At 43.1% G+C, this 19,565-nt stretch overlaps 1 protein-coding gene across 2 annotated transcripts in view; it reads right to left on the minus strand.

Moving 5' to 3' along the window:
* Positions 1-3,238: 3,238 nt before the first annotated feature.
* The window catches only part of LOC143296145 (advillin-like), a 96,793-nt gene continuing 80,466 nt past the window's right edge, over positions 3,239-19,565 (minus strand). Inside the window, exons 23-28 of one of the 2 annotated variants that reach the window (XM_076608055.1) lie at positions 12,742-12,786; positions 11,977-12,042; positions 10,400-10,525; positions 5,772-5,843; positions 4,236-4,322; positions 3,239-3,831 (exon numbers count right to left, since the gene is read on the minus strand). In XM_076608055.1, coding sequence (XP_076464170.1) covers positions 3,718-3,831; positions 4,236-4,322; positions 5,772-5,843; positions 10,400-10,525; positions 11,977-12,042; positions 12,742-12,786 — 510 coding nt within the window. In that variant the 3' untranslated portion in view covers positions 3,239-3,717. The remainder of the gene's footprint in view (positions 3,832-4,235; positions 4,323-5,771; positions 5,844-10,399; positions 10,526-11,976; positions 12,043-12,741; positions 12,787-19,565) is intronic. The other variant, XM_076607983.1, reaches the window with a different exon arrangement.

Here is a 19,565-nt window from a genome sequence, read left to right on the forward strand (position 1 = left end):
GCAGAATCTATTAACGTAACAAAATGCCAGAACAAAAAAAAACAAACAAACAGAAAAAAACCCGAAAGAATCGCTGAGTGTCAAAGTACCCAAAGTCTTTTGTAAAATAAATAAAAATAAAAAGAGGGAGAGGGGAAGGGCTGGCAGAAGTATAAAACAGCCATACATTTCAGCACAGAAATATCTGTATGTCTATACACAAAACATACACGCTTCATGAACAGCAAAGAAATACAGCGACAGCCAAACGTTAGACAGATGAATAAGTCATCAATAAGGTGACACTAACACGGGAAATGTACCTGAATGTATATGTAATACTCGCTGTTTTGTATCTGGTGACATCAAAGGAATGCATCGGAACGTAAGAAACAAAGATGTCACAAAGAGAGACGTGCGATTCTGATCTGGAGAGGACAGTAAAAGCCATTTTCCAGTTACGAGGAATAGCAATACCAACAACGACAGCAGCAGCAGCAGCAGCAGCAGCAACAACAACAACAGTAATAATGATGATAACAATAATGATAGACGACGACGACGACGAAGAAGAAGAAGAAGAAGAAGAAGAAGAAGAAGAAGAAGAAGAAAAGAAGAAGAAGAACAACAACAACAAAAAGAAGAATGAGTAGAATAAGGAGACTGGCAATGATGATGATGATAATAATAATAATGATAATAATAATAATAATAATAATAATAAAAGAAGAATGACAATAATAATGAGAGCGGGAACAACGATAATAAGAGAGAAAAAAAATTGATGAACACTTGTCAAATATTACATTTGATGGTCGATTTTGAAGTCATGCTGAACGCGTCTGTGAATAATACCACAGACTGATAACATATTCGATAACTCCAACCAAATCAATCTGATATATAAGCGCGACAGAGAGCTGCATATTATGATGAAAACATCCAAACAATGGGAAGGCGTGATAAAAAAGATGAACGGACTGACTTTAGCGGTTACAGAAACTTTTTGTGCCAATATATCAGCAGTTACGATAACGCTTACAGCCAGTAATGGGGATTAAAATCAGTTATTAAGAATATTAACGTATGATAAATAATATTGTGGAAAACCATTGCATAGTCCACCAATATTTTGATTAAAAAACAAACAAACCAACTTTTAGAAAAGCCACACTTCTGTGAGCATGGCCAAGTAACCAACACAACTAGACTAAAAGTAAAACGTACCAATCATAATACAACGAAATAACTTAACATTATTTGAAATACAATACAACACAATACATCAAAATAGTATTAAACATAGATAAAGCTTGATCATCAATGCAAAGTGACACCAGGAAGTGAATATCATGCTCATCATGAGTATCAAACAAAAATAATGGTGCAGCATCTTTTGGCTAAACACCGTAGCACACAGAATCAGCCACAGTTTGTTTCTTTTTTGCTTTTTGACTCACTTGTGTAAACAAAGTGAGTCTATGTTTTAACCCGGTGTTCCGTTGTCTCTGTGTGTGTGTGTGTGTGTGTGTGTCTGTGTGTCTGTGTGTGTCTGTGTCTGTGATAAACTTTAACATTGACATTTTCTCTGCAAATACTTTGTCAGTTGACACCAAATTAGGCATAAAAATAAGAAAAATTCAGTTCTTTCCAGTCATCTTGTTTAAAACAATATTGCACCTCTGGGATGGGCACAAAAAAAACAAAAAAATGAAGCCTAATTATATGCAAACTGCATTTACTGTTATATTTATATTTTTGTATTCTCTAAACTTGGCACTTTTATCTGATATTCTGACCCAACAACAAGAGCAGTCATTATTATCATTTTTTGTTCAAACAGGAACTTCTTTTGCTAAGCATGGAAGTTTTATTTATTTTGCAAACGTTTTGGTGCAGATAGTAAGAAAGGGAAATTACTCTGTAATTAATGCTAGGGGACTTAATTTGCTTTAAACTGATCTTTCTCATCTTAAACATTACATTTTGAAATTATACTCAATACATAAAAAGCTTGGATTTTTTTTTTTTTTAAGTGTATCACAAGTGAGTCTTGAAGGCCTTGCCTCTCTTGTTATTGTAGCTGTTGTTTTGTTTTTTGTATGTTTTTGTTTTTGTTAACCGTGAAATACACCCTGAAAACGAACAGCAGCCTCACAGTCAAACAGGAACGACAATCTGCAGTTGATTGAAATCGGAATAATTTTTAGTCGTGAACAGGATGGTAAGCGAACAACTGGTTGCACAGACACAGCAGCAGAAGGTAACGGAGTTATAATCAATACAAAATGAATGCACAGCAGGGGTAGTCAAAGAAAACATGTCGCAGTTCGCCAACAATACAACGGCTGTTTCTTCAAGCATGCTTTGGTAAATACAGCTGGACAAATACCAAGACATGCCAACCGCATTTCATGTTGTATGCTAACAATTTATACTGAGCTGCTGGCAATACCCTTATTTTCCTTTACTTTAAGAAGATTGCCGAGAATATCAGTGCTGGAAGACAATGAGGTTTGCATGATCAAACGTGCATGATCAAAAGCATGAGAACGCATTCAAACCAAGAGTGGCTTGTTCTAACTATCACCATAATATATCAAATGAGTTTATATGCCTAATTTCTGTAAGACTGCTTTGTGTGTCAGTCCATAAAAACGTAGGCCTAGTTGCTTAAGAAAACTCCGAAAATTAATAACGAAAGGTGTAAAATACCTCAAAAATGAGCCACACCCTTTATTTGTTGTATTACGTACACACACCGATCATATATCATTTTCTTTGTGCATTTTGTTGTGATTAGAAAACAATGCAGTATCAAATGAACACACTAGCATTTTCTACAAAAGCCCACGTCAATAGGAAAGAATGTTTCAAAATTATTAATGCCAAAGGAAACACTGTTTCTAAAATACCCCTTGTCAAAAATCGACTGTTTCTGTCCCAATGTTCCCCTTCATAAACCTTCATTGGTAGGTACAAAATATCATCCGATGAACGAATCACTGACTTCTAGTTTTTACATACACACAATTTTAAACGTTTTACAAAAACTTGTTTTTTTGTTGTTGTTGTTTTTTTTCCTTCAAAGACCCAGCATTCAGTCGGAACTGTAGCTGCTTCTCACAAACTATGCATTACCCTGTGTATGCATGAAACAATTACAAGAAGGAAGAGGAAAGGATAATGCAGATCTCTGTCTTGTTTCATCCGATCTTGACTTGTTCTCTCCCCCCCCCCCCCCCCCCCCCCCCCCCCCCGCCCTCCACTACCACCCTTACTCTGCGTCATTCTGACCAAAGGGGGGAGCATAAACAGCGCCTTGCTTCTCCTCCTCCTCCTTCTGCTTCATCATCATCATCATCATCATCACTATCATCTTCTCCCTCTTTTTCTACTTCTCCTTCTTCTTCTTCCTCTTGTTCTACTACTACTTCTTCTTCTTCTTCTTCTTCTTCTTCTTCTTCTTCAATACAATCCAGTAAAATATATCATGCAAGGAGAAAGAGCAAGAAACAGAGAAGAAAAAGAAAACAGCCCAAGGGGATACGATACATATCAACACAGGAGAAGACAGACAGACAGACTGAGAGAATTACAACAACAAAAAGTTAGCTTCTTCAGAAAACAACAACAACAACAAAACACAGCACATGAGGATTAGCATCAACACAAGAGAAGATAGACAGATAGATAGACAGACAGAAGAACAAAAGACTGTTGTTTCGGCCCCTCCCCTCAAAACAGGCCCGCTTTCTTCTTCAGGTCCATCTGCTTCCAAGGCTTCAGGTTGAGATAGTCGGCGCGAGACATGCCGAACACTGCTTCAAAGTCCGCGTCAGACAGGTACCTCTGTGAACACGGACAGAGGTCTACGATAAGGATCAGGGAGCAGGGGGGGGGGGGGAGGAAGGGAGGGGAGGGGGGAGTGGCAGATACAGAGAGAGAGATACACAAGCACACGCACGCACGCACGCACGCACGCACGCACACACTCACACACACACACACACACAGACACACTTACTGACTAGAATATCATCTGCAGGGTAAAGGCACCAAACTTTCGAAAAAACACACCCACTTACCACTCTCTCTCTCTCTCTCTCTCTCTCTCTCTCTCTGTCTCTCTCTCACACACACATACACACACACACACACACCTAGCGAGGAATACACACACGCACATACACGCATGTATGCACACACAAAACGCCACCACAACCACACACACACACACACACACACACACACACCTCTTTGCAAGTGGGGTCCACTCCTTTGGGAAGGGTCTTCTTCTTCAGAACGTCCACGGGATGGGTCTTGTAGTAGTTGGCCAGCTCCTGGCGAAACAGCCATCATGCTGACATTCAGTTTCTCCGTGCTTGAGTCAGTGATTCTGAGGTTTGTTACAGCCGGGAGTGATATGTGAGGATAAGCTCCCATAACTTACAAAATACTCATGATAATGGCATACATTTCAGATTGCTTCTGATAACCAGAGTCCACTTCGTGGCCTTCCTGTGTGTCTTAGTTTCTAAGCCCGGCGCGGAGCCGTTTTAAAGGGGCGAAGGCGGGCAACTGGCGCCTAAAAACCAGTTCCTGGATTCGGACAGATGGGACTCGTCAGCCTGGGAATACAGCATATCCAGGGGAGGGATATTAACAAATAATGAGGCCAGGAGATGAAATGGTTAACAAATAGTAAAGAGTGATAACTCTCACCATTCAGAAGGTACACAACTTCAAGTCAGTGCTGCTTACGCTACCGATTCAGCTCGCACACAGGTAAATAAAAGGTACATTGGAACAAACCCAGACACTTCCTCAAAAAAGGGAAGCGCCAGGCCTGTCCTTATACCAATAAATTGACATGTGCACACAGCAGCAAAGACAGAAGAAATGTGCAACCACAAATTAGCTTTTATTCAACACTGGCATAGCTTATTATTAATCCTGAACAAGCCACACAGAACACATGGACAATACAGAACAAACACATGGTTGCCTCGGTGGTTTTTCAACTGGAAAATAACAAATAAATAGGGGAGGGATAACCCAGATTTCAAGCATCATATGGAGTTGTTTTCCAGTGGGGAAGGGTTTGCCACGGATGACTTCAAGTCTTGCCCCAGTGGGAAAGGGTTTGCCACGGATGACTTCAAATCTTGCCCCAGTGAGAAAGGGTTTGCCAGGGATGACTTCAAGTCTTGCCCTGAGATGACGCCACGCCCTTCAATTTATCAAATGAATTGGAAACCACAAAGGTACATGTGTTTCTTTTTTCCTCCTCCTAATCCCTTAACTCTGTGCAGAGGATACCGAACAGAGAAACTGTGTATACTGCTGGGGAAAAAAGGGAGGGGTGGTAACCCAGTTGTGTCTGAACTCTTTGCCTTTTTTTTTTTTTTTTGCTTTAGATTTCTTTATGATGGGAATAGTATCGTAAATGAACGCTGTTACGAAAATATTTGGGAATGTATAATTTTTGAAGTAATGAGGTTCTTTATGATGATGAAGATAACGAAGAGGAAGAAGAAGACGGTGGAGATGATTAATATTAAAACAACAAAACAAAAAAAACCAACAACAACAACAAAAAGAGCCCAAAGGGGCAATATCAGGAACAGCATCTCTCAGGATCAGCAGAACACATCGCTGACGCCCAGATGATGGCATTATGGCAGCAATCAGGAAGTATCACAGCAACAAAATACAAACGAGTAGAACTCAAATCAAATATCATTATCACCGATCAAACATTTCACCAGCTTTCAACAATGACAACCTACCTCTTTTACCGTCGTCACACCGACAGAATCTTGACCCATTTCTCGTTTCAGGTCTTCATACGTCTTGCCTTGCTGGAATGAAAACCCACAAACGTTCGTTTATTTATTTATAGTCTGTTCATCTAAGATGATGATATTAGACTGAAAATAAATGATATAATTATTATCATTTGGATTATTATCATTCTATCATAACGCATGAAAGGACACAAGACAACACGTTGTCCTCTGAACTCGTGGTGTGTGTGGACCTGACTTGGCCTTAACTGGCAGTCTTTGAGCCTGTTTGCGTTGAAAAGCTGCTGTTAATACTAATTATTCATTCATTTATTTATTAAAACTTATTTCGTTTATTTATCTATTCATTTATTTATTCATCCATCCATCCTTTTTGAAGGTCGCGTTGTAGGAACATCCCCGCACTGTTGAGCTGTCACTTTTCACTGTGTTCGATGTAAGCTGTTCTTATCCAATAAACAGAATCATTCACTATAAAATAAAAAAAAAATTAAAAAGAAGAAAAAAAAGAAGTCTGCCGGCCGGTGTCGAATTTCCCATTCAAATGGGCTGTCATTAAAACATTTTGCTGCCGTGTTCGAGTAAGGTATCACATTGAATTATCTATCGCTGTTTGCTACATGGCTGAAATCCGGGGTATGAAAAAAAAAAAAACAGAAAGAAAAACGACCCCATCGTTCCTAATCAGTCTCACGAGTCAGTAAGTTTCACCACTTTCCGAGCCATTTTTCTGTTCAAAAAACGCTCCGCACCAAAGCCGGGTTCAACAAATACTTTTTAAATGTGCACGTCTTAACAATTCCACTTATGTCAATCGCAGGTGTCCTTTCATAGTTGAAAATCTATAAGAAAGCGGTATTTCTTTTTGTTTCTTCTTCTTTGTTTTAAAAGAAAATATGTTCATTAATTTTCTTTTTTCAGAATACCTACAACAGACACATGATGACATAACTTATATTTTGAACGTTTACACATGAATCAAATCTCACATCACCTCACCAAATCATGTTGCTGACAGCCCAGCCAACAGACACATGATGACATAATCAATATTATGACCGTTTACCTCTGAATCAAACCTCACATCACCTCACCAAATCGTGTTGCTGACAGCTCAGCCAACAGACACATGATGACATAATCTATAATGTGAACGTTTAGACGTGAATCAAACCTCACATCACCTCACCAAATCGTGTTGCTGATAGCTCAGCCAGCAACAGACACATGATGACATAACTTATATTTTGAACGTTTACACATGAATCAAATCTCACATCACCTCACCAAATCATGTTGCTGACAGCCCAGCCAACAGACACATGATGACATAATCTATAATGCGAACGTTTAGACGTGAATCAAACCTCACATCACCTCACCAAATCATGTTGCTGACAGCCCAGCCAACAGACACATGATGACATAATCTATAATGTGAACGTTTAGACGTGAATCAAACCTCACATCACCTCACCAAATCGTGTTGCTGACAGCCCAGCCAACAGACACATGATGACATAATCTATATTATGACCGTTTACCTCTGAATCAAACCTCACATCACCTCACCAAATCGTGTTGCTGACAGCCCAGCCAACAGACACATGATGACATAATCTATAATGTGAACGTTTAGACGTGAATCAAACGTCACATCACCTCACCAAATCGTGTTGCTGACAGCTCAGCCAACAGACACATGATGACATAATCTATATTATGACCGTTTACCTCTGAATCAAACCTCACATCACCTCACCAAATCGTGTTGCTGACAGCTCAGCCAACAGACACATGATGACATAATCTATATTATGATCGTTTACCTCTGAATCAAACCTCACATCACCTCACCAAATCGTGTTGCTGACAGCTCAGCCAACAGACACATGATGACATAATCTATATTATGACCGTTTACCTCTGAATCAAACCTCACATCACCTCACCAAATCGTGTTGCTGACAGCTCAGCCAACAGACACATGATGACATAATCTATATTATGACCGTTTACCTCTGAATCAAACCTCACATCACCTCACCAAATCGTGTTGCTGACAGCCCAGCCAACAGACACATGATGACATAATCTATATTATGACCGTTTACCTCTGAATCAAACCTCACATCACCTCACCAAATCGTGTTGCTGACAGCCCAGCCAACAGACACATGATGACATAATCTATATTATGACCGTTTACCTCTGAATCAAACCTCACATCACCTCACCAAATCGTGTTGCTGACAGCTCAGCCAACAGACACATGATGACATAATCTATATTATGACCGTTTACCTCTGAATCAAACCTCACATCACCTCACCAAATCGTGTTGCTGACAGCCCAGCCAACAGACACATGATGACATAATCTATATTATGACCGTTTACCTCTGAATCAAACCTCACATCACCTCACCAAATCGTGTTGCTGACAGCCCAGCCAACAGACACATGATGACATAATCTATATTATGACCGTTTACCTCTGAATCAAACCTCACATCACCTCACCAAATCGTGTTGCTGACAGCCCAGCCAACAGACACATGATGACATAATCTATATTATGACCGTTTACCTCTGAATCAAACCTCACATCACCTCACCAAATCGTGTTGCTGACAGCCCAGCCAACAGACACATGATGACATAATCTATATTATGACCGTTTACCTCTGAATCAAACCTCACATCACCTCACCAAATCGTGTTGCTGACAGCCCAGCCAACAGACACATGATGACATAATCTATATTATGACCGTTTACCTCTGAATCAAACCTCACATCACCTCACCAAATCGTGTTGCTGACAGCTCAGCCAGCAACAGACACATGATGACATAATCTATAATGTGAACGTTTAGACGTGAATCAAACCTCACATCACCTCACCAAATCGTGTTGCTGACAGCTCAGCCAACAGACACATGATGACATAATCTATATTATGACCGTTTACCTCTGAATCAAACCTCACATCACCTCACCAAATCGTGTTGCTGACAGCTCAGCCAACAGACACATGATGACATAATCTATATTATGACCGTTTACCTCTGAATCAAACCTCACATCACCTCACCAAATCGTGTTGCTGACAGCTCAGCCAACAGACACATGATGACATAATCTATATTATGAACGTTTACACGTGAATCAAATCTCACATCACCTCACCAAATCATGTTGCTGACAGCTCAGCCAACAGACACATGATGACATAATCAATATTATGACCGTTTACCTCTGAATCAAACCTCACATCACCTCACCAAATCGTGTTGCTGACAGCTCAGCCAACAGACACATGATGACATAATCTATATTATGACCGTTTACCTCTGAATCAAACCTCACATCACCTCACCAAATCGTGTTGCTGACAGCCCAGCCAACAGACACATGATGACATAATCTATAATGTGAACGTTTAGACGTGAATCAAACCTCACATCACCTCACCAAATCGTGTTGCTGACAGCCCAGCCAGCAACAGACACATGATGACATAATCTATATTATGACCGTTTACCTCTGAATCAAACCTCACATCACCTCACCAAATCGTGTTGCTGACAGCCCAGCCAACAGCAGACACATGATGACATAATCTATAATGTGAACGTTTAGACGTGAATCAAACGTCACATCACCTCACCAAATCGTGTTGCTGACAGCTCAGCCAACAGACACATGATGACATAATCTATATTATGACCGTTTACCTCTGAATCAAACCTCACATCACCTCACCAAATCGTGTTGCTGACAGCTCAGCCAACAGACACATGATGACATAATCTATATTATGACCGTTTACCTCTGAATCAAACCTCACATCACCTCACCAAATCGTGTTGCTGACAGCCCAGCCAACAGACACATGATGACATAATCTATATTATGACCGTTTACCTCTGAATCAAACCTCACATCACCTCACCAAATCGTGTTGCTGACAGCCCAGCCAACAGCAGACGGACCAATTCAGAGCTGCTGACCTTTCCGAGGCTTTGGACAAACGACAACATCGCATGTTGGTCATCATCACTCATCACGGTTCAAACCTGAACCCACGGTTCAAAACTGAACCACTGAACCCATAGTTCAAAACTGAACCCACGATTCAAAACTGAACCCACAGTTCAAAACTGAACCCACTATTCAAAACTGAACCCACATTTCAAAACTGAACCACTGAACCCACATTTCAAAACTGAACCACTGAACCCATTGTTCAGAACTGAACCACTGAAATCATAGATCAAAACTGAACCCACGGTTCAAAACTGAACCACTGAACCCATTGTTCAGAACTGAACCACTGAAATCATAGATCAAAACTGAACCCACGGTTCAAAGCTGAACCCAGAGTTCAAAGCTGAACCCACAGTTGAAAAAGGAACCCACGGTTCCAAACTGAACCCTCAGTTCAAAACTGAACCCTCAGTTCAAAGCTGAACCCACAGTTGAAAAAGGAACCCACTGTTCAACACTGAACCCACTGTTCAAAACTGAACCCTCAGTTCAAAACTGAACCCACGGTTCAATACTGAACCCGCAGTTCAACACTGAAGCCAGTCAAAGTAATGCTCACGCTCCACTTGTCCGGGTCCCAGCCGTGGAAGTGACCGGTGAAGGACGGGGGTTCAAACCCCTGCTTGACGTTCAGGATCAGGGTGTTGTCCTCGTTGCGTCCTGCGGGATCTGTCCTGATGTACTCCTGTAGGGGCAAACACACACACACACACACACACACACACACACACACACACACACGCGCGCGCACACACACACACACACACACACACACACACACACACACACACACGCACGCTAAAATACGAGTGATTACTATACTTCTGATGGTTTGGTGAGTGAAGTGTGAGAGACTGCACGCAGGAAAAAAATGCCAGAAAAATGGGTGACGCTCTCAGTATAGCGACGCGCTCTCCTTGGGGAGAGCAGCCCGAATTTCACACAGAGAAATCTGTTGTGACAAAAAAAGTAATGCATTACAAAGCAATACAACACACATGATGCTGTGTATGTGTGTGAGTGTGCGTGGAGGGAGAGTATGAGTGGGGCGGATGATTGATTAATGCTGTCTGTTTGTTTGTTTGTTTTTTCAGCTCAGAGCCTTCCCTTTTTTGAGAAAGAGACGCGGAGAAGAGAGAGAGAGAGAGAGAGAGAGAGAGAGAGAGAGAGAGACGGGGAGAAAATGAGAAAGGAGACGCTTTCGATGCTTTGACACTGTAATGTCAATGGCCATGAAGTCCGTATGACATGGGTGAATGCATCAACATACGAAAGAGAGATGAGAGAGAGTGAGAGAGTGAGAGACAGACAGACAGACAGACAAACAGACAGACAGACAGGTCTCGCTGTCTAGATCTTCAAGACCATTCTAATAAACCCACTCAGAGTAGCCTAAATCAAACTGAAAAAACAACAACAAAAAACACATGAGACCCTGTCACTGATCATTGACGCAGTTCCTGTTTCAAACACGAAACACGTTACTAGTAACGTTGTAGAGAAATCAACAACCAAACATACAGAACAGAATATAGAGAAATCAACAACCAAACATACAGAACAGAATATAGAGAAATCAACAACCAAACATACACAACAGAATGTAGAGAAATCAACAACCAAACATACACAACAGAATGTAGAGAAATCAACAACCAAACATACAGAACAGAATATAGAGAAATCAACAACCAAACATACAGAACAGAATGTAGAGAAATCAACAACCAAACATACACAACAGAATGTAGAGAAATCAACAACCAAACATACACAACAGAATGCAGAGAAATCAACAACCAAACATACACAACAGAATGTAGAGAAATCAACAACCAAACATACACAACAGAATGTAGAGAAATCAACAACCAAACATACACAACAGAATATAGAGAAATCAACAACCAAACATACAGAACAGAATGTAGAGAAATCAACAACCAAACATACACAACAGAATGTAGAGAAATCAACAACCAAACATACACAACAGAATGTAGAGAAATCAACAACCAAACATACACAACAGAATGTAGAGAAATCAACAACCAAACATACACAACAGAATGTAGAGAAATCAACAACCAAACATACACAACAGAATGCCAAGAGGCAAACACAGCCAGCACTGACCACAGCTGTTAAAAAAGCTTCCTTTTTCTCTGTCTCGTTGGCTCCTTTGCCTGTCCACACGAACACCTGCACAAAGCATGGGAACATTCGTAATATAGTTCAGAGGAACACACACACACACGCACACACACACACACACGCACGCACACACACACGCACGCACACACACACACACACACACGCACACACACACACGCACGCACACACACACACACACGCACGCACACACACACACACACACACACACACACACACACACACGCACACACGCAAACACACACACACACACACACACAAGAGGGAGACTGAGCTTGTCGCACTGAGAGAGAGAGAGAGAGAGAGAGAGAGAGTAAGCTCAATAATTCTAATGGAAGACCATCGGCCTGTATTCTTTGGGGCGCGTGTGTTGCACACATTAAAAAACAAAACAAACCAAAAAAACCCACACAATTAGCACACCAGGAAGAAGAACAAATAAAAATCACACACAAAAAACAACATCAAACAAACAAACAAACAAAAAACCAGCAACACCACCACCACAACCAACAACAACAAAACCATCCACACTGTAGACAACAGTGAAATCTCTGACAACAAGAAAACTGGAGCGAAGAAGGCCAGAGACCAATGTTTTTAGCTTCATGCTGGCAGAGTACTGTGAGAGAGAGAGAGAGAGAGAGAGAGAGAGAGAGAGACAGAGACAGAGACAGAGACGGAGACAGAGAGAGAGAGAGAGAGAGGAGGGAGGGACGGTGTACCCACCTCACTGAAAGTGTCCAGCAGCATGACGTCATCTTCACACAGGTCCTGCAACACAACGCACAGCGGAGTTCAGTGCAGCGGAATGCAGATTGCTGGAATGGGGTGGGATCCATGTGGTACTGTAATGAAGTGCTGTCAACCATACGTTGTGTCGTGCAGTGCAGGGATGGTGTAGTGTAGTGTAGTGTAGTGTAGTGTAGTGTAGTGTAGTGTGGGGTGATGTAGTGTAGTGTAGTGTAGTGTGGGGTGATGTGGGGTGATGTAGTGTAGTGTGGGGTGATGTAGTGTAGTGTGGGGTGATGTGGGGTGATGTAGTGTAGTGTGGGGTGATGTAGTGTAGTGTGGGGTGATGTGGGGTGATGTAGTGTAGTGTGGGGTGATGTGGGGTGATGTAGTGTAGTGTAGTGTGGTGTGGGGTGATGTAGTGTAGTGTGGGGTGATGTAGTGTAGTGTGGGGTGATGTGGGGTGATGTAGTGTAGTGTGGGGTGATGTGGGGTGATGTAGTGTAGTGTAGTGTGGTGTGGGGTGATGTAGTGTAGTGTAGTGTAGTGTAGTGTAGTGTAGTGTAGTGTGGGGTGATGTAGTGTAGTGTAGTGTAGTGTAGTGTAGTGTAGTGTGGTGTGGTGTGGGGTGATGTAGTGTAGTGTAGTGTAGTGTAGTGTAGTGTGGGGTGATGTAGTGTAGTGTAGTGATGTAGTGTAGTGTAATGTGGGGTGATGTAGTGTAATGTGGGGTGATGTAGTGTAGTGTAGTGTGGTGTGGTGTGGGGTGATGTAGTGTAGTGTAGTGTAGTGTAGTGTAGTGTAGTGTAGTGTGGGGTGATGTAGTGTAGTGTAGGGTGATGTAGTGCAGTGTAGTGTAGTGTGTGGTGATGTAGTGTAGTGTGGGGTGATGTAGTGTGGGGTGATGTAGTGTAGTGTAGTGTGGGGTGATGTAGTATAGTGTAATGTAGTGTAGTGTAGTGTGGGGTGATGTATTGTAGTGTAGTGTAGTGTGGGGTGATGTAGTGTACTGTAGTGTAGTGTAGTGTGGGTTGATGTAGTGTTGTGTAGTGTAGTGCAGTGTTGGGTGATGTAGTGTAGTGTAGTGTAGTGTAGTGTAGTGTGGGCTGATGTAGTGTAGTGTAGTGTAGTGTAGTGTAGTGCAGTGTGGGCTGATGTAGTGTAGTGTAGTGTAGTGCAGTGTTGGGTGATGTAGTGTAGTGTGTGGGGTGATGTAGTGTAGTGTAGTGTGGGGTGATGTAGTGTAGTGTAGTGTAATGTGGGGTGATGTAGTGTAGTGTAGTGTAGTGTAGTGTAGTGTAGTGTGGTGTAGTGTAGTGTAGTGTAGTGTGTGGGGTGATATAGTATAGTATAGTGTAGTATAGTATGGGATGATTAGTAAAATGTGGTGTGATGTGTATAGTGTAGTGTAGTGCAGTGTAGGGTGATGTAGTATAGTGTAGTGAAGTATAGTGTGGGGTGATGTAGTGTGGTGTAGTGTAGTGTAGTGTAGTGTGTGGTGATGTAGTGTAGTGTGGGGTGATGTAGTGTAGTGTAGTGTAGTGTAGTGTGGTGTGGGGCGATGTAGTGCAGTGTTGTGTAGTGTGTGGTGATGTAGTCTAGTGTAGTGTGGTGTAGTGTAGTGTAGTGTAGTGTAGTGTAGTGTATAGTGTGGGGTGATGTGGTATAGTGTAATGTAGTGTAGTGTAGTGTGGGGTGATGTATTGTAGTGTAGTGTAGTGTGGGGTGATGTAGTGTTGTGTAGTGTAGTGCAGTGTTGGGTGATGTAGTGTAGTGTAGTGTAATGTGGGCTGATGTAGTGTAGTGTAGTGCAGTGTTGGGTGATGTAGTGCAGTGTTGGGTGATGTAGTGTAGTGTAGTATGGGCTGATGTAGTGTAGTGTAGTGTAGTGCAGTGTTGGGTGATGTAGTGTAGTGTAGTGTGTGGGGTGATGTAGTGTAGTGTAGTGTAATGTGGGGTGATGTAGTGTAGTGTAGTGTAGTGTAGTGTGGGGTGATATAATGTAGTGTAGTGTGGTGTGATGTAGTGTAGTGTAGTGTAGTATAGTGTAGTGTAGTGTGTGGGGTGATGTAGTATAGTATAGTGTTGTGTAGTATGGGATGATTAGTAAAATGTGGTGTGATGTGTATAGTGTAGTGTAGTGCTGTGTAGGGTGATGTAGTATAGTGTAGTGAAGTATAGTGTGGGGTGATGTAGTGTGGTGTAGTGTAGTGTAGTGTAGTGTGGGGTGATGTAGTGTAGTGTAGTGTGGGGTGATGTAGTGTAGTGTGGGGTGATGTAGTGTAGTGTAGTGTAGTGTAGTGTGTGGGGTGATGTAGTATAGTATAGTGTTGTGTAGTATGGGATGATTAGTAAAATGTGGTGTGATGTGTATAGTGTAGTGTAGTGCTGTGTAGGGTGATGTAGTATAGTGTAGTGAAGTATAGTGTGGGGTGATGTAGTGTGGTGTAGTGTAGTGTAGTGTAGTGTGGGGTGATGTAGTGTAGTGTAGTGTGGGGTGATGTAGTGTAGTGTGGGGTGATGTAGTGTAGTGTAGTGTAGTGTAGTGTAGTGTAGTGTGTGGGGTGATGTAGTATAGTATAGTGTTGTGTAGTATGGGATGATTAGTAAAATGTGGTGTGATGTGTATAGTGTAGTGTAGTGCTGTGTAGGGTGATGTAGTATAGTGTAGTGTAGTGAAGTATAGTGTGGGGTGATGTAGTGTAGTGTAGTGTCATACACGTAAAAATGTTACATGTCTGTATGTGTGTATGTGTGCGTGACTGAAACCTGATTGAATGACACAGGAAACGAATGATGAGCGCCCAATGGCAGCTGTCAGTCGGCTCTACCCAGGTGGGCAGCCTGTTTTGCAAATGACTCCGTGTTTGTAAAGCGCTTAGAGTCTGGTCTCCGACCGAGGACAGGCACTACATAAACTACATAAGGATACATATCATCATCAACGTAAAGCGGAATTTAGTGCAGTGAGTATTAGTGCAGCGGAACGCATACTGGTGAAGTGGGGTGCATTTCTCGTGGAGTTTAGTGCACTATTGGTGTGGCCAAGTGTACCATAATGTAGTGCAGTGGAGTGTAATGTACTGTATTGTATAGTACTGCATCGCAGTGTAATGCAGTTCAGTGTAGTGTATTACAGTTAAGTTTTAAAGCAATGTAACAATGTAGTGTATTTACCTTTTACTCTGTCTCTTGTCTCTCCTGCCAAGTGCTAAAAGACAAGACGTGTACGATGTCATGTCAAGACGCATGGAAGAAAAAAAAAAGATCGTTTTCGGCTAGGCTGGCAGGTTAGTATTAATTTTGTATGTGTGGTGGTTTTACGAACTGCATATTTTTAAACCGGGTTTTGAAGGCTTGATATGGTGTCGTTGGGCTGGTCTGTCTGTCTGTCTGTCTGTCTGTCTGTCTGTCTCTTCATATGGGGCCATGGCCTTAAATGAATAAAATATCACAGTCTCACAGTCTTACTCTCTCTCTCTCTCTCTCTCCAGACATTACAAAGATCGCTATTAATCAAATCTCCACTGTAGATTCCAGAATTTAACAACAGACGTGAACTCGCTACGAAGTAATATCAAGATTTAAAAAAAACACAAAAAAAAACAACAACAACAAAACCACACCTGCTAATCAAACTATGAATCAAACAAAATTTACAAAACATGAAACACTCACAACACCAATAAACCAACACGATGAGACATCACTTTGACCCCCACCCGCACCCCACCTCCCCACCCCTAAAAAAAGCCCATACGCAATATAGTACACCTATCAATTAATCAAGCGGATTAATCATATTATTCAGGGCTTCCCCACCCTCACATCCCCCTTGATGGTGGGAAAAACAGGAGCCCGGCTAATCAAATTAGGGTCGTCCCACCGAGGGACTGTCTGTCTGTCTGTCTGTCTCCCCTCACCCCCCCTGTCGAGAGGGGCATGTATGACTGGCTGTGATGACAGCCAGACGCGCTCGTGACAACCGTTCCCATTCCTGCTTGGTGGTCCCAAGTGGGACAATGACCGTGTCACGATGGGAAGTGGAAGGATGCTGACTTTTTTTTTCTTTCTTTCCTTCCTTCTTTCTTCTTCGTTCGTGGGCTGCAACTCCCATGTTCACTCGTATACATGCACACGTGTATGACCGTTTTTACCCGCCATGTAGGCAGCTATACTCCGTTTTCGGGGGTGTGCATGCTGGGTATGTTTTTGCTTCCATAACCCACCGAACGCTGACATGGATTATAGGATCTTTAACGCGCGTATTTGATCTTCTGCTTGCGTATACACACGAAGGGGGTTCAGGCACAAGCAGGTCTTCACATTATGTTGACCTGGGAGATCGGAAAAATCTCCACCCTGTACCCACCAGGCGCCGTTACCGAGATTCGAACCCAGGACCCCCAGATAAAAAGTCCAACGCTTTGACCACTCGGCTATTGCGCCCGTCAGAAACCTTTCTTTCCTTCTTTCCTCATTCTTTATTCCGACATTTCATTCTCTCCTTTCTTTCTTTCTATTTTTCTCCACCTAAAGTCTCAGCCGTCTTGTTTATATTTGTCTGCTGTGCATATGTGACTGTAATAGTTGAAGAAGACGGTTGACGGTGGGGTGATCCAGTTCATGTCTGTATACACCAGTGTGCACATGTCAGATGATCGGTATAAGGACAGGCCCGGCGCTTCCTGTTTTGAGGAAGTGTCTGGGTTTGTTCCAATGTACCTTTTATTTACCTGTGTGCAAGCTGAATCGGAAGCGTAAACAGCACTGACTTGAAGTTGTGTACCTTGTCAACAGAGAGAGTGACCACTCTTTACTATTTGTTAACCATTTCATCTCCTGGCCTCATTGTTTGTTAACTCCTTTGACGTCGCCGCAAAACTGCAAAAACAAAACTTAATAAAAAACGCCACGCCACGAAAAGATGTGACTCGCTGCGTCATCACACACATCCCTCCCGACACCTCTCTCCCCCTCCACACACACACACACACACACACACACACACACACACACACTTGCACATGTTGTGAGAGTGCAGCACACACTGATATACCCCACTGTTCCTCCCTCTCCCCCCCCCTCACCCCCTCCTGGTCTGAAAGGTGGAGGTTGTGGGGTGCAGTGACAGGAGGAAACGAAGCTCTCTGTTCTTTCAGTGCCCATACCCAGTCAGTGCTGACAGTGGGGAAAAACAAGGCAAGGGTGGAGTGAAAGGAAACGCTGCTGGGTGGTGAGAGAGAGAGGGGGGGGGGGGCGCGGACAGAGAGAGAGAGAGAGAGAGAGGGAGGGAGAGAGAGAGGGGCAGAGAGAGGGAGGTTGGGAGAGAGAGAGAGAGGGAGGGAGAGAGATAAAGAGAGGGAGAGAGAGAGAGAGGGAGAGAGAGGGAGAGAGGGGGGGAGAGAGGGAGAGAGAGAGAGGGAGGGAGGGAGAGAGGGGGGGGCGGACAGGGAGAGAGGGAGAGAAAGAGGGAGAGAGGGAGGGAGAGAGAGTGAGGGAGAGAGAGGGAGAGAGAGAGGGGCAGAGAGAGGGAGGTTGGGAGAGAGAGAGAGAGAGGGAGAGAGGGAGGGAGAGAGAGAAAGAGAGAGAGAGGGAGGGAGAGAGGGAGAGAGAGGGAGGGAGAGAGAGAGGGGGAGAGAGGGAAAGAGGGAGGGAGAGAAAGGGAGAGAGAGAGAGGGAGAGAGAGAGAGAGCCGTGTGTGTGTGTGTGTGTGTGCGTGTGTGTGTGCGTGTGTGTGTGTGCGTGTGTGTGTGTGCGTGTGTGTGTGTGCGTGTGTGTGTGTGTGTGTGTGGGTGTTGGAAGAGCGAGTGGGGTGGGGGGGGGGGATATGGGGGAAAAGAAGCAGAGCTATGAATACACTACTTAACCATCATTCACACACGACGCTGAAGCAGATGATTAACATTTCGGCTGGTCAATGTTACGGGTCCACACCGCCCCACTGACGTTATCAGCTGTCTCCTCTGGTCAATGATTCACAGTTTAGAAGAACATTAATTAATTGGGAAAACGTATGGATTGTGTGAGGCAGTGGAAGAATTCATATGCGCTCGATCGCGCGCACGTGTGTGTGTGTGTGTGTGTGTGTGTGTGTGTGTGTGTGTGTGTGTGTGTGTGTGTGTGTGTGTGAACCTGTGCGCAAGCACGCGCGTGACTGGCCGACCTCATGCACTTTCACACTATTTTTAGCCAGCTAAACAGACAGGGCGTTGACGAAGACAGCAGAAGAAAGGCGTACGTCCCAGCTGATTCACAGCCAAGACCAGCCAGCTATTTTCCGGCACTATGATCCCCTGCTAGTTGATCGTCCCCGGGCCGGGAGATTACTGCAGCAGTTAACCCAAGCTTGCACATCAGACCCTCACAATAGCAGGACTATTCCGTCATACCTCCCACCCCTTTAGGGTGTGTGAATAAAACGTGAATGGAGACGTTTGTGTGTGTGTGTGTGTGTGTGTGTGTGTGTGTGTGTGTGTGTGTGTGTGTGTGTGTGTGTGTGTGTGTGTGTGTGTGTGTGTGTGTGTGTGTGTGTGTGTGTGTGTGAAAGGAAGGTGAAAAAAAAAGCATTGTGTGTGTGTGGGCGGAGAGATGATAAGATCTGAGCCCAGCTTTGAGTACATACATTCTGTAAAATATGAATAAATTAATCAATTAATAAAAACAGGTGAAGAAATGAAGGTATGAAGGAATAGATGGAAAACAATGTGAATGGGGAGATAGGGTGTGAGAGAAAAAGAGAGTGAAGAAAGAGAAGAAGAGACAGAGAAAAACAGAGAGAGAGAGGGGGGGGGGACAGAGAGAGAGACAGAGAGAGAGCG

Source organism: Babylonia areolata, chromosome 1 (genome assembly GCF_041734735.1).
Source record: "Babylonia areolata isolate BAREFJ2019XMU chromosome 1, ASM4173473v1, whole genome shotgun sequence".
Classification (NCBI taxonomy): domain Eukaryota; kingdom Metazoa; phylum Mollusca; class Gastropoda; order Neogastropoda; family Buccinidae; genus Babylonia; species Babylonia areolata.